Source organism: Lepidochelys olivacea (assembly GCF_965140295.1).
Source record: "Lepidochelys olivacea isolate rLepOli2 genome assembly, chromosome: 1".
In the NCBI taxonomy this organism is placed as follows: Eukaryota; Metazoa; Chordata; order Testudines; family Cheloniidae; genus Lepidochelys; species Lepidochelys olivacea.
The window spans coordinates 98,808,068-98,824,153 of record NC_140411.1 but is presented as its reverse complement, the minus strand read 5'-3'; the positions used below and the strand labels follow the sequence as shown (position 1 = coordinate 98,824,153).

Below are 16,086 nucleotides of genomic sequence, written 5' to 3'. Positions count from 1 at the left end.
AAAGCTGTTGACAACTCCACGAGATTTACCCTCCAGAGTGATGTCAGGCATTGGTTCTTCCACCCTGTGATAGATGATTACAGTTTTCTTGAAACTAATTGTCAACCTGAAGTCCTTGCATGATGCAGAAAATCTACCCAAGAGATTTGCAGGAAAGATTGACTGTGGGCAACCAATGCTGTATCATCCTCAAACTTGAAATCTCTCAGAACCAGCTCTTTCACCTTGTTTTTCGCTCTAAACTATGCAGTGTAGAACAAGCCGCCATCTAGTCTAGTTCGAAAATAAATGCCATCATTGCTGTCTTTAAATGCATGAAGAAGCAGGAATGAAAAGTAGATGTTAGAAAGCATGGGGGCTAAGACACACTCCTGTTTCACCCTTTGTTAATGTCGAACGCATTTGATTCTGTGTTTTCATGCACTACAGTTGCCCTCATACCTTGATGTAATGAACAAATGATGTTCAGTTTTACTTGGAAAGATGACAAAAAATGGTGGTGTTGGGTTCTATGTGCATCTCTCAATGATTTCAATACCAAACTTTCTCAGTTAATAAGAAAAACACCTTTTATTTTTCTATCTGCCAGCCCTGCAAACTCATCATGGAATCTTAAAATCATGCGAGTGTCTCTCTGGCTCTTGCATCATACCAGTATTACAAAATTTGGCCTAAACAATTTGCAAGCCAAAATCAGTCTTCATTTATACCAGTGCAACATCACCAAGATACGATGAGAGCATTGCAAATGTCTACTTTAGATTTACTGATATATTTTTACAATAACTTTTCACAGTGGAGTTGTTCTTCAGAGTTAATGAGTGATGATTATTTGAAATTAATTCAACTATTTAACTCTTTTAGATATAGTTGTAACACATTTAGAAACTGTTCTTGACTGGAAAAGTATTATGTCATTTTCTTGGGATTTTTGCTCGAAAACCACAAAGATTTTTAAAAGAAATTTAAATTTTCAGGATAATAACATGACTATTTCTGAGCTCTTTACTTTTTTTTCCTAAGACAATAGGGAGAAGTTTGCATACTGTGCAAATGGGTTTGAACAATAATTAACAAGCTATTTCATAAGTTAGTATATTTTGTCTTATCGGCATAACTTGTGTAAAAAAAGGTGTACAGGTATAACTGAGAGCAAACTTTGGTCCTGAAATTGGAACCTAGCAAACAATTATGTTGATACAAGTCAAAATAGAATGCAGTCCTGTAAGCAGCTTGACTTACTGCTGTAGTGCCCCCAGTCATCATAGCATGGCATTGCAAGGGTCTTAGTCTATAGCACCTCCTGTGATGCCCTCCTGTGATGTCCTGTCACTGGCTATGTGTTTCATGGCCTAGCCCTCCAGCCCAGGTCATTTCTCTCTATTTCTATCCCCTTCTGAGGTAACAACAGTCCAAAAACAATGAAAACTTTATTTAGTCACTAATGTCAAAAGATGACCCTAAGTGCACATAGCAATAAGATGTATTGAATAAGACTATGCAGTTTTTCAGAATCACTTTCCTGACCAAAAGGGCACTTTACATTTCTCTCTTTTTTCAATCAATTATTGTCATTGATGTTTTATTTAAGAATAATAGAATGAAATCCTGTCCCCATAAGTCAGTGGCAAAACTCTCATTTCAACTCCCATTGCCTTTTCAACTGATTCCTAAAACGAAATTGAAAAATTTTGTACTTTTGCCATAATGTTTTTACAGTTCAATCCAAAACCCATTGAAATCAACCGAGAGACTCCCGCTGACCTCAGTGGCTTTGGTTCGGCCCTTCTTGCTACTTAATCTTCTGGAAACATTACCTGCCCATTTACTTCTGCTTCCACTGAGACTGGATAACTGAAACTTATTTTCTTTATAGAAAAGTGTGTGTGTGTTTGTGTAATGTATTCATATTCTTATAATGTTTGGCACGTGTACAATAGAACGTATTGATTTCCCAATTTTTTTTAAACAACTGTGTGCACACCAATACACTAAAATAGTTCTGATGTAGGACACAATGAAGGTGTTATAGGATTTAACAACTAAGCACAAGGCAGGATCATGGTGGTTTGTGTTCAAATTTTGCACTTTTTTCTTTGAGCTTTTATTTAAAAGGAGCTTATGTTGCCGAATAATACATTTCTGTAAATAGGCATGTATACTGGGAATGCTGTGATAGTACACATATTTGTGGATGTTCCTGTTGTAACTTTTTTGTTTGTTTGTTTTTGTTTACAATAGATGCATCCCTTGTTTGCCCAATGAATTTTTTCTACTTGCTATTCGGGATATCACCTGAAAGGAATGTATGTTTAAATATACTGTAGTTCAATTTAATTAATAGAAAATTGTAAATGCTGGAATTTTCACAGCATGAATACTATATAAATAGTAAAATCTAGTGGTATACAGGAGAGAGATTTTTAATACTGAAAATTTTACTTTATTAAAAATTGAGCGTATTTTTGCTTACAGAGGAAATATTTTTGAAAACCTAAGCTTCTAGTAAAATAGTGTCATTTTTTTTCCTCTTAAGGTCCTGGGTCCTTTGGATGAAAATGAGTTCTTTACTGAAGATTTTCATTTGTTGGAAAAGATAACATTCAGTACCTCAGCAGAGAAGATTAAAAGCGTTGTCAGAGAGATGGGGATCAGCTCTAAACAGTAAAACACTTTTGGGTTTTGGGAATCTATTGTCTGAATGCATGTGAGACTCATTTGAGTTTATCACCTGTGACTAATTATTTCACTTTCTTCTAGAGGATACCAGGTCTTCTTTCAGTGTTTGTCCATATGTATTCCACTCTTGGTGTGCATGTGCCCAAGTTTGGATTCTTTTGGACAGCATCTTGCCCTTGTCCTCCAAGTGTCCTCATGCCTCCCATCCAAAGGCATAAAGCGTGGAGTGTGTCCCTTAGTTCCTTCTTATTGCCTGTGACTTCAGGTAGGCACTTAGGCAGTGTCTCAGGCTATGATGAAACTAGCAGTTATTGCAGTATTACTTATAAAAGGAGTACTTGTGGCACCTTAGAGACTAACAAATTTAATCTCTAAGGTGCCACAAGTACTCCTTTTCTTTTTTGCGGATACAGACTAACACGGCTGTTACTCTGAAACATGGTATTACTTACGTCGTTCAGGAGTGAAAAAGCAACCCCCCTGAGCAATGAAATTACACCAACCTAAGCACTGGTATAGACAGCCAGTGTAGACAGTGTTATGTCAGCTCTCCCTCAGACATAGCTGCTGCTGCTGCACATGGGGCTGGAGTAGTTAAGCTGACAGGAGACCTCTCTCCTGTCTGCTTAGAACTGTTACATTAGTTTACAGCAGTGCAGCTGCATCGCTGCAGCTCTGCTGCTGTAAACTTCCTAGTGTAGCCATAGCCTGAATTTCTCACTCATTGTTCTTGTGTAAATAGTTGTAAATAACTTCAGATAGTTACTCAGATAGTTAGTCTTTAGTTGTAGGTTTTTCATAATGTTTCCTTTTTAAAAAATAAAGAAAAGCAAAACAAGCTTTTTTTTTTTTTTTTTCTTTCTTTCTTCCTGTGAGACTTTCCTGGTTCCAGGCTGAGCTCTTATGGTGGAACAAAAGTCTGCAGGACTTGAAAACTGTCCTCCTTGCAAGGCAGTAATGCCCTGTAATGAAGGGCATACCAGATGTTTATTATGCCTTAATGAGGAACACATTCCTGAGACGTGTGCCATTTGGAAGTCATTCTTAAATAGAACACAAAAGACAAAACAGACTGGCATAAATGCAGCCCTATTCATATCCTGGAGTGAGTGGGACTGAAATCCCTAAGCAATCCTCTTCAATAGGTGCTCCTGTCAGCTCCTTAGCTTGCAGCTCTGTGAGTAGAGTTTCTCAAAAATCCTGCTCTTGAACCAGGACAAATTCTGGAAGTCAAGAGAAAGAAGGAGAATAGCTCCTCTCAGGGACGTAGATCTAGGTCACCCTCTCTGGGTGCTAGCTCTAAAAGCAGAAATCCTTTTGTTCTTCCATGGAAAAAGGTAGCTCAAGGCCCAAGAAGGGTCCCTCTGGGCGTCCACTCCAGTACCAGTCACTCTGCTCTGTTCCTGGCTCATATGGAGCTTCATGCATCACCTAATACTGAAATTTTGGCATCAAAGCTCCCAGTACTGGTGTCATTGGTACTGACCGCTCCAGTACTAATGCCTTCTATTTATCTGCCTATGACACTGACTTTCTCAGTACTGTGGGAGGCTCTATGGCTTCATGAGATTTAACTGTTTCTATGGTCACCTCTGTTGTTTGTGGTAAAGGTTTCACCTGTAATATGAACAACTATCTCAGGCTCAATATCAAGCCCATTGTGGTATGTGTTAGGGCTCATTAAGCTCTTACTGTGCACTCAAGCCTAGTACTGCTTCACCTTTAGAGGAGGAATACTTTTTCTTTCCTTTAGACTCAGATAGCCAGAGGGAGGTGTCACCAACATATTCCTTTGGGTCTAGGTAATTTGATCCCTTTTTTTTTTAAATGGAGTATAGGGCACAACTACCCCTGGCCTAAGAGCTCTTGGCCCTCTGCTCCATACTTCTACCAGCAGCCTTGGTCCTACTGGGCACTGTTGGTCTTATAACTGGCAAGGAAGGCAGCATCAACAGCTCAATCTAGAATGAGGTATCTGTCTCCAGCAAAGCAGCGGGGAGCACTGCAGATGGCTCAACCAGTGATCCAACACATGACCAAGGATCTGAAGAAGAGGATCTGCAGACTCAGGAACACAACATTCCAACTCCCATCTCTTCTTTGTTGCCTAATGAGGCTATGATTCCTTCTTCCACTAGCATGCAGCCTGATGATTCCAAAACCTTTCAGGGGCTGCTGTGTCTCGTGGTTGATATACTCAAGATCCTTGTGAAAGTTGTCCAGGAGAAATCACATAATCTTTTGGACATTTTGCACACCTGCGTTCCTGGACATCTTGTGACACCAATAAATGAAGGCCTGCTAGAGCCAGCTAAATTACTCTGACAGTCACCTGCATTTCTGGTGTTACTATATAAGCATTCAAACAGAAGGTATAAGGCCTTTCAGCAGGATTTGAAAAATGTTACACTCATCCTGTGCCTGGCAGTGATGGCAGCCCATGAACGGACAAGACAACACGCACATCCAAGTCCATGCCATGGGCTTCATCGATAACCATAAGGAGAACTTCTTGGTTACAATTATCTGGAATACTTAAAGTGCAGTTGACAGTAGAAAATCTGCCTTTGAGGGATGTAAATTGTTAAGGGCCAAAACAGATAGGCCCTGCACTCCTTAAAAGGTTCTAGGGCAACAGTGAAATCTTTGGAAGTGTTTACACCAGATCCCAAGTTTAGGCCTCAACCCTATCAGAAACAGGTGTACTTCTCACATCACAGAGTCTGAATTAACCAAAAAGATAGAGACTGCTGTCATGAGACCCCTTTCATGAGAGCATGCCACATCAAGAAGTGTAGTTCACTTCTCAGTCTCAGACCAGTGGAAGCAATGCTTTAAGTATCAGGGGAGGAATACGTTTGTTCCCATTACTTTCTGATACTTCGAAGCGCGGCCTGGCACCCAATCCTGGACATGAGACATCTAAACACTTTCATCTGGAAGTTCAAGTTCAGGACTGTAACACTAGCTGCAGTAATTCCATCTATATTCACAGGATTAGTATACAGCTGTCAACATTCAGAATGCATGCTTTGATACAGCTATCCATCTTGCCCACAGGAAATACTTGAGATTGCAGATAGGCAATTCCCACTACCAGTACAGGGTTCTGCCATTTGATCCATTTGGCGTTTACCAAATGCCTGGCGGTAGTGGATGCACACCAGAGAAAACAAGGAATCCAAGTTTTCCTTTACATAGGCTACTGGCTCTTTCAGGGGAGATCTCCTTAGCATTTGAACTACTCCAATCATCAGGTACTTGTGCCTTTCACCTCCTTAGGACTGAGAGGCAACAAGGAAAAGTTTGTGTTAAGTTTCTATCCAAACAATACAACTTATAGGGGCAGTACTGGACTTCACCACAGCACAGGCTTATCTGACTCAAGAAAGATTTGACACCATAGTATGTCTGATCAAACAGCTATGAGCCTAACCTCAGTCATCAGTAAGAGTTTGTCTCGGGCTTCAGGGACACTCAAGGTCTCTGGTGGGATCAGGAAACTCAACCCATGTCCTAAAGCTGAGGGCCATTCATCAGGCTTGCACAAAATTCCTACAAGTTCTGAAAGGTTTAACCATTCAGATTATGTAAGACAACGCCTCAGTTACAGTGTATATCAATAGGCAAGGGGGAGCAAGATTCACCCCCCTTTCTCAATAAGCTGTGCATCTATGGAAGTACTGCATTTGATAGAAAATTATTGCAATGTCCCATTGCTTACTAGGCTTGCAGAATGTTCTTGCAGATCAACTCAACAGGCAGTTTGCAAGTGAGCACAGTGAAAGACACTATCATACAGGACATATTCACCAGATGGGGCTGACCCTCCATAGATACCAAAAAAGAATAAGAAATGTTTTAGATTCTCATCTAGAAAGGGTCAGTGCCTGGGTTCTCTGTCAGAGGCATTTCTTGTCCCTTGGGCTTCAAGACTAATATATGCACACCCTCCAATTCTAATAATTCCAAATACTTTTCCAGCTGGAAACTAAGACAGAACGCAGCCAATATGGTCATGTTGGCACCAGCCTGGCAAACACAATTCTGGTTGTCAGACCTATTGAATCTCTTTATTTGGCCTCCAACCAAATTACTTCTTCAGCTAGAGGTAATACTAGAAAGCGATGGGCAAAATCTCCATCCAGATCCATCTTCCCTGCTCCTCAGAGGTCCAGAACATACTCATACATAATGGAATGGACTCCATCGGGCATACATACTATGTCAAGTGAAAGAGATTTACTAGCTGCACTCAACAACGTTGTTTATTTCAAGTTGACACTCGGATACCTGATATACTAGACTCCCTCTTCTCCTTGACGAGTTCAGGTCTATCTATGAGTTCTTGGAGTGGTTGTCCACATGTATGCCACTTCTGGAGTGTTTGCGCCTTATGTGTGCAAGATTGAAATCTTTTGAGTAGCCTGTGCCCAGCTTGCCCTTTGGCACCTCATAGCTCCAGTTCTTTCTTAGTGGCTGTGGCTACGAGATAGAATATGTGCAGTCTCTGTCTCTCTGTAAAATACAATTTATCTTTCCAGCTAGATAGTTATAGTTGTTAGTCTAGTTTTAGCCTGTTAAGCCCTTTGGCATACTGGAAAAAAAGATTTTAGGGGTTTTGAGCCCACATGCCACTACCCCCCGCCACACCCCCGTCATGACATGGCGGAGTCCAAATCCCCTGGATTCAAGACCTGACCCTCTTGGAAGGGAGCAATCCCTATCAATGATATATATTTAGTGCCTCTTCTGTCTGGGGGAAATGCAAATACCACAGAAGTGTCAGGAAAAAACAGAAGAATGCTTCTCACAAGATGTTCCTCAGAAAGGAAGTGGATTTCCTCCTGCAACTCAGATCAGTGGGAGACGTGCCCATGGAATTGCAGGGCACGGGATTCTGTTTTAATTATTTCTTGGTCCCAAAGAAGAAAAGAGATTGGCACTGCTTTCTAGACCTTCAACGACTCAACTTCATATGTTGATTCAAGTTCAGGATGATGGCTCTAGCATCCATAATTCCCACTTTAAGTCTTCAGGACTGGTTTGCAGCTCTCAACTTGCAAGATGCCTACTTTCATATTGGAATTCACCTGGTCCACAGGAAATACCCTGGTTTTATGTGGGAAAATCTCACTACAGTACAGAGTGTCTAGTGATGGTGGCAGCATTCCAGAGTAAGCAAGGAATTAATGTCTGTCTATACCTTAATGACTGGCTTATCCAAGGTCACTTACCACAACAGGTGAACAACATGATCGCAATAATCTTCAACCTTTTCACTGAACTGGGCCTCAGAGTCGTCAAAGCCAAGTTCACTCTCGCTCCTGCTCAAAGAACAGAGTACATAGGGGCAGTGCTGGACTCCTCAGTGGCAAAAGCTTATGTGTCATAAGACAGATTTCTTGCCTTCTAAATTTCATCAACCAGCTGCAGCTCCACCCGAGAATATCAGCCACAATCTTCCTAAAACTCATGGGTTACATGGCTTCCTGCATCTACATGATACAATTTGCCAGATTTTATCTGTGCTTCATGCAAGACTGGTTGAGATCAGTGCAGCTACCTGGCAAATACCACATAGATGTGGTCATGATTCCCCAGAAAGTTTGCTCTTCAGATTGGTAAAGGATCTTCTACTTGTCTGCAATGAAGTACCCTTCTCCTCATCTTTCCACAATATGACACTTGTGACAGATGTGTCCACTGCAGAATGGGAAGCCCATTTGGATGACCAGAAAGTGATCAGCCATTTGTTGGCTGAGAGCCATTTGTTTCACATGTATAGCTTTCAATCATAGAGTCATAGAATATCGGGGTTGGAAGGGACCTCAGGAGGTCATCTAGTCCAACCCCTGCTCAAAGCAGGACCGATCCCCAACTAAATCATCCCAGCCAGGGCTTTGTCAAGCCTGACCTTAAAAACTTCTAAGGAAGGAGATTCTACCACCTCCCTAGGTAACGCATTCCAGTATTTCACCACCCTCCTAGTGAAAAAGTTTTTCCTAATATCCAACCTAAACCTCCCGCACTGCAACTAGAGACCATTACTCCTTGTCCTGTCATCTTCTACCACTGAGAATAGTCTAGAATCAACCTATTTGGAACCACCTCTCAGGTAGTTGAAAGCAGCTATCAAATCCCCCGTCATTCTTCTCTTCCGCAGACTAAACAATCCCAGTTCCCTCAGCCTCTCCTCATAAGTCATGTGTTCCAGTCCCCTAATCATTTTTGTTGCCCTTCTCTGGAACTCTGCGCTGTTTTTATTGTTCTGTTCATTCTTTCGGTCTGTCCTGAGCTTTGAGAGTGTCCTGCTCTATGTAATCTTTGCTTAATATCAAATGCTTGGCAGAGTCCTTTTGTGGTTTCCCCCACAAAATGTGGCCTGTCAAGGTTCCTCCCCCACTCTGAACTCTAGGGTACAGATGTGGGGACCTGCATGAAACACCTCCTAAGCTTATCTTTACCAGCTTAGGTCAAAAACTTCCCCAAGGTACAAAATATTACACCCGTTATCCTTGGACTGGCCGCTACCACCACCAAACTAATACTGGTTACTGGGGAAGAGCTGTTTGGACGCGTCCTTCCCCCCAAAATACTTCCCAAACCCTTGCACCCGACTTCCTGGACAAGGTTTGGTAAAAAGCCTCACCAATTTGCCTAGGTGACTACAGACCCAGACCCTTGGATCTTAAGAACAATGAACAATCCTCCCAACACTTGCACCCCCCCTTTCCTGGGAAATGTTGGATAAAAAGCCTCACCAATTTGCATAGGTAACCCCAGACCCAAACCCTTGGATCTGAGAACAATGAAAAAGCATTCAGTGTTTTACAAGAAGACTTTTAATAAAAAATAGAAGTAAATAGAAATAAAGAAATCCCCCCTGTAAAATCAGGATGGTAGATATCTTACAGGGTAATTAGATTCAAAAACATAGAGAACCCCTCTAGGCAAAACCTTAAGTTACAAAAAAGATACACAGACAGAAATAGTTATTCTATTCAGCATAATTCTTTTCTCAGCCATTTAAAGAAATCATAATCTAACACATACCTAGCTAGATTACTTACTAAAAGTTCTAAGGCTCCATTCCTGGTCTATCCCTGGCAGAAACCAGCATACAGACAGACACAGACCCTTTGTTTCTCTCCCTCCTCCCAGCTTTTGAAAGTATCTTGTCTCCTCATTGGTCATTTTGATCAGGTGCCAGCGAGGTTACCTTTAGCTTCTTAACCCTTTACAGGTGAGAGGAGCTTTCCCCTGGCCAGGAGGGATTTCAAAGGGGTTTACCCTTCCCTTTATATTTATGACATGGCCCTTGATCAGAATCAGTCTCTTGGGGAACATCCCATCATTTTGTTTGCTCAACTACGATGTAGTTAGGTCAGTATTGTTTCTTGTGGGTATCGCTTCAACCCATTTTGTAAATGCATCCACTATTACTAGGCAATATTTGATTCCCTTTTGCTGTTTTAGCTAATATCAATTTGCATTCTTTGGTGACAGAAGGGTCCTTTTACCAATCTAGTACCTGCATTATTGGAAGCACAAGGCAAGCAATTATTTACATACTGCTCTATATCAGGTCTCATATTTGGCCATCAACCTGATGCTTGCATTCTGCTGAGAGTTTTCTCCATGCCCAGGTGTCCATTATTATGGCCTAGGTTTATCATCTCAGAACTTATTTCAGTTGGGGCAACCCACATAGGCATGTTTTCTCCATTTTGGTGGCTAGAACCAATCCTGTATCATGCTCCCAAAGTTTCCACCCTTGATGTTCCCCTTTAGCTACAAGCCTTTTTATTTCTGGATCTCTTTTCTGTAGGGATATTAGATCTATTTGTTCTGTTTTATCCCTGCCTACTATTGCTATTGGCGCTAATTGGAGTTGTGGCTGCCACAATGTCCTCTCCTTGGTTCCCGCCTGAGCTTCCTCATCTGCCCTGTTATTTCACTGAGCCTCCTTAATGTCTTTCGTATGAGCCTTTATCTTTCCCATTTCTACTGGCTGTGTTCTCTCTGTGCTAAGTGCCAAAGATAATTTCCCAGCATGTGCAATAGGCTTGTTGTCTGCTGATCTCATTCCTCTTTTCTTCCACTGGGGCATTCAGTCTACTACAACTCTTAGTACCTGCTCAGAATCTGTGAAGATAGCTACCCCATTATCTATTGGTGTATTTTCCAGTACTATGGCTATTGCCACAATTTCAGCTGCTTGTGCTGAGTGAGGTTTACACTGTTCCCTAGAATTGGACACCCTTACTGCAGCCTATCTTGTGTATGGTTTTCCTTCATTATAGTAGCAAGGCCCATCCACAAACCAGATTACATCCACTTTTTCTGCTATCCCCTAACAGTGTTTCACCTCGGAACAATAAAGATTCCTCTGGAGGGATTTCAAGCAGGGGGCACTCATGCTGTTCCCCTTCTACCATAAGACCATATGAAACTGGAGATAGAACTGGTACCTTTTCCATGCTCACATTTTTGTTTAATAATGCTAATGTCCACTTAGCTATCAGGGGGCTAGAAACATGACCATCGTTAGTCTTTCCTGTCAGCACATACTTTACCAGAGAGTGGGATGTTTTAAGAAGCACTGGGGACATTCCTACCAAATATTCCCAATGTTGTAGGGGCCAAATTAATGCTAACACTCCTTTCTTACATGGGGTAAATTCCTGCTCCACCCCATTTAAGATTTTACAGGCATATGCCATTGGTCGAAGCCCTGTTTCATGATCCTGACTAAGCACTGCACTCATATCAGTATCAGTGGTAGCTAATTGTAGTTTTTGTTTTTTAAATGACAGAAGAAAAGTAATGATGCGGAGATAAAACAGTTAAAAATTCAGTTAAAACGGCGTGGAAACTCTAGGATAAATAAGATGTAGTCAAAAGATGGACTAATTAGCTGTGGCTGCTCATGGGAGTTGTAAGAGGGAATTTTTCAGTGAACAGCAGCAAGAAAGGAACAGAGAGTTGTGGGTACAAGTGGATTTTACCATTTAAACTGCTGGACTGTATATTCCATCTTGTAAATGTATAGAAGGGCACATCTCTCCAGAACTATAGATTTAGTAGTTCTTGGTTAGTCACATTCTAAAGGCTTAGAGACTCAAAATTAAAAATCTTATGACTGTGGTGTCCTTAAAGCATCATATTTTTGCGTAGTCTTTTATGCACACAGATATACATTGAAAATTGATATTTTATTCCCTTTTTATTAGAAAAGTCACATATTAACTGTTTGTTTTATTGTACCAGTGGCAGTGATTTGATTATGAAAGTGGATGCCCTTCTGTCTTCATTGCCTAAAACGGTCATTAGACAAAATGTTGAATTTCTCAAAGAGCAACACAGGTAAGTTCAGTCTCATCATAATGCATATATAGCTATGGCATCTTAATATTAAACATTATTAATGCTTTAAGTACTGTATGCAATCTTCCAGAACTTCAGTAAACATTTTGTAGTTTTAAAAGAAGAAACTGATTTTGTGATTGTACAAACAATTCAGGAAACCAATGAGCAACACAGGCAATCTTAATTTCACTACTAGTATATTGGTCAGTAATGTCAAAACATTGACAATTTTATCTATTTCTAATCAGCACTGAAAAAGGTGACAAATAGAGTTTTATGGAGTGGAAATGGGAGTACTGGGAGAGAGGAAGATGAATCAGTACATTATATTTACTTACTAAATTAAAAACCTGAACGTAGTTAAACAAAATCGCAGGTAAACTAAGAGAGCCTCACTAATCTGCACTGATGTGGAAAGTCCAAATTGAGATTATTGAATTTTGTGGATTACTGATTACTGTTCACAAGGTTAGTATATAAATTATTCATTTCCTGGAGTGGGGATTAGCACCATGTCACCTCTTCTCACACTTTTGGCACACAGCACTAAAACATAGGACTATGTCACCTACAGATGGATGATGGTACTGTTCTCACCACCAACTCTATTTGCAATAGGGGTGGTTAGGTTCTCACTGTTGTGCTTTGGCTGCTACAAGATATATTAAAAGCCAGCAGGCAGATTCACATTGTGTTTGGAAGTCTTAAGCAGTGAGTTTAAAGTATCTGTGTTTGTTGCTCCTGCTGTCTCATTAACCCCAAACATGAGGAGTCAGTGAAAGTTAGTATGCCACTGGTGTCTTTCTGTTGCTAAATGAAACTGGAAAATACTAAGGTTCACATCTGTAAATCTTTATTGGAACGACAAGAAGTGGGGCAAGAGGAGGGGGACTCCTAGCTTCTCATTAATGGTAAGATCATGGTAGCCATCTTTAGTTTTACTTCCTTTCAATGGCTGGTTGCAGAGACAGGTTGAGTTTTTAAAGGCAGAAAGGGCAGCATTAGAACCATGACTGAATAAGAGAGTAACAGAAGAACCTTCCTGAAGACTCATTTATCCTCCTGTAATCATCACTCCCAAGTTCCTGTTCAGTTTTATTGGAAAAACTGCTATGGTGTACTGAGTCTGGCCTTCCCTTCGTAGCATAGTGAGAGGAAGAAAAGCAGCACCAGCAGCCAGTTGCAAGTACCTTAGTCCTGTATCAAAGCATACTGAGAACCTGACGTGGCATAGTATCCTCCCATGGGATTGTAGGATGTGTAGCATCACTCGCACTGGCTACACTCCTGGCAGCACCTAACTGATATGTTGTTTAGTGAAAAATAGTGGAAATCCAGTAATCATATTTGCAATGCATGATTTATTAACATATGCTTTTAGTGAGGGCCTACTATTCATTCCTATGGCTCCAGCTTCCTCTAATCAAGGGCCTGTGATTAATACATTATCGCCTTTTAATCTGGTTTGTCAAAACAAATCCTTGTCTAGGAGAGACAAACAAGTTCCTCCATTTTATTATATTTAACATTACCCAGTTTCCTTTTTTTTTTTTATTGTTTAAATCAAATTTCTGTCACTGTTGACTCTTGACGACACTTGCAAAATCTGATGATTCAGGATAGAAAAAGGGACAAAGGGGGGCTGGGGACTGGTGGCTTCAGGTTGAGCTTATGATTTTGGACATTATATTAAAGACTGTTTGGATTATTTTATGACTAAGGTTTCTGAGGTTTGTGTAAACTTTATTTGACATTAAACTAGCCCAAGAAAGGGGTACTGTGAGTTACAACATAGACTCTCTGGAGTATTTGAGCGGGTAATAGGGGCAGGATGCCTGTAAAGCAACCCCTGGCTATGAGGAGGTGCTCAGTAGGCAGCCACAAACTTGTGTAGTCAGCAGGATCAAAGACCCCACCACCACCACCAAGGAGTGAAATGGATATAGGAAGGATGGAGAAAATTGTCTGTCTATGAGCTGATCATTAGCAAAAGACCCAAACCGTCCTCCTGCAACTTTTGCAAAAGCAGCAGGAGGTACAGTTTGTCAACCAGCTGTAGTGGGAGGAGTCCCAAAGTCAGCTCCAAAGGAGAGCTCAGTCAGCAGCCACACCACTACACTGTGGTGATGGAAACCTGAGGAAGATTCTGGCTGATATTGCTTGCATGAAAGGTTTATAATGAACAGAAAGGTAAATATTTTGGTTCATAATGTGCTTTTCTGGACACTTCACAAGGAGACTCTGGGCTTGTCTACATTACCCGCTGGATCGATGGGCAGCAATCGATCCAGTGGGGGTCGATTTATTGAGTCTAGTCTAGACACAATAAATCGACTGCCAAGCACTCTCCTGTCAACTTGATACTCCGCCGGAGTGAGAGGCACAGGCGGCATTGACGGGGAGCATCAGCCATCGACTTACCGCAGTGAAGACACCGTGGTAAGTAGATCTAAGTACATCAATTTTAGCTACATTATTCACGTAGCAGAAGTTGTGTAACTTTGATCAATCCCACCCCCTAGTATAGACCAGGCCTCTGATAAATGTTTGGAGCAATGTCTTATATTGAAAAATTCTTAAAGATGATGTAAAGTGCTAAAAATATGATAAATTCAGAATTAAGAAAACCTGTTGATGGTTGTTATTTCCACAAGTTTAATTTAGAATTTTTCATTTCACTTATGTTTAACATCTTTTTTTAACAGCATAGTAAAAATAGATCCTCAACAGAATGAACCATTCTATGACGTTATTGCTATTGTTGATCCTTTAACAAGAGAAGCACAGAAGATGGCACATTTATTGATTGTAAGACGATGGCAGTTTCTTTTAATTTGTACTTTTGTGTTCTTTATCCTGTACTAAGAATGTTTTTTTTTCTTATTTTTACATGAAATATCTAAAAAAAAAATTACAGCCTAACATTTATCTGAGAGACTAGTTTAACTTAAACTGTCAAATATACATTTAACAATTTAGAAAATGAATGTCTTCATTAGAAGATATATCTATAAAATCTAACCTCGTTTCAGTGCTTGAATGGATGTTCCTTCGGATGGCTAGTGCTATTAAGAATATCCAAGAACAATCCTCTATTGCATGTAACTGTTGATTATCTAGAGCTGCAATTCTCAACTGGGGGTCCATGGCCCTTTGGGAGGCCTTGATTAGGTTTCAGGTGGTCTGGCAAAATAAATCAGAGAGCATACAGAAATTTAATGCTGTTTCCCCTTGCTCTATCTGGACACACTGGCTTTTTTTTTTTTTTTTTTAACCAGAGAGCGTGTTAATTTTCCTGCATGATATGCTGAAATCCATTGGCTTCAGCAGGGCAGTCATTAGGGTATAGCAAGCAGGGCAATTGCCTGGGGCCCCACACCATAAGGAGCCCCATGCGGCGGGGCTTGGGCTTCAGCCCTGCGCAGTGGGGAAATACAGGCATATTAGTATTTGAACTTAATATTCAGTTTTTTATCTGTGTACTTATATTATCCATTTCTTTCTTATATTGTGTGTGTGTATGTGTGTTTTTAACTGTATGACTTTCAATTTATTATAGCTTTTAATCTACTGGATATGCAGAAAAACAATAGTTCTGGCACAGGTGGGCTGTGGATGGGTGGGCCTTAGAAAGAAAAAGGTTGAGAACTCCTGATCTTGAGAGACAATACCATGGATACAAAGCTGCTAAAATTACCTTCCTTTCTCATGAGTCACATTATGCCATTTCTTTAAGACTAGCCCTGTGAAATTTAAATTTCTTGCTTTGACTTCAAGGCCCTCTACAATTTTGCCCTAGCTGTCTTGATTCCTGTTGCAGTTTGTTTTACCTTCTTCCCCTTGAAAATGATGCAAGCCTCACAGATTTGTTTCTTTTTTCAACTCCCATTTTCATGCCTTTTTCCATGATGTTCCCTGTGCATGGAATGTCCTTCTGTTCTCAGTACACCAGACTCCCGCTTGCTTCCCATTCATAACTCCTGAGGATGAAGCTAAGCAAAATTTTGATCTTATGGGAAATTCTGATATTTCAAC

General features: G+C 40.6%; 1 protein-coding gene across 1 annotated transcript in view; it reads left to right on the top strand.

Moving 5' to 3' along the window:
- UGGT2 (UDP-glucose glycoprotein glucosyltransferase 2) overlaps window positions 1-16,086 on the top strand; it is a 306,688-nt gene that overhangs the window by 176,100 nt on the left and 114,502 nt on the right. Inside the window, exons 23-25 of the mRNA XM_084618017.1 lie at window positions 2,537-2,664; window positions 11,953-12,048; window positions 14,757-14,859. Of these exons, the coding sequence (XP_084474143.1) occupies window positions 2,537-2,664; window positions 11,953-12,048; window positions 14,757-14,859 (327 nt within the window). The remainder of the gene's footprint in view (window positions 1-2,536; window positions 2,665-11,952; window positions 12,049-14,756; window positions 14,860-16,086) is intronic.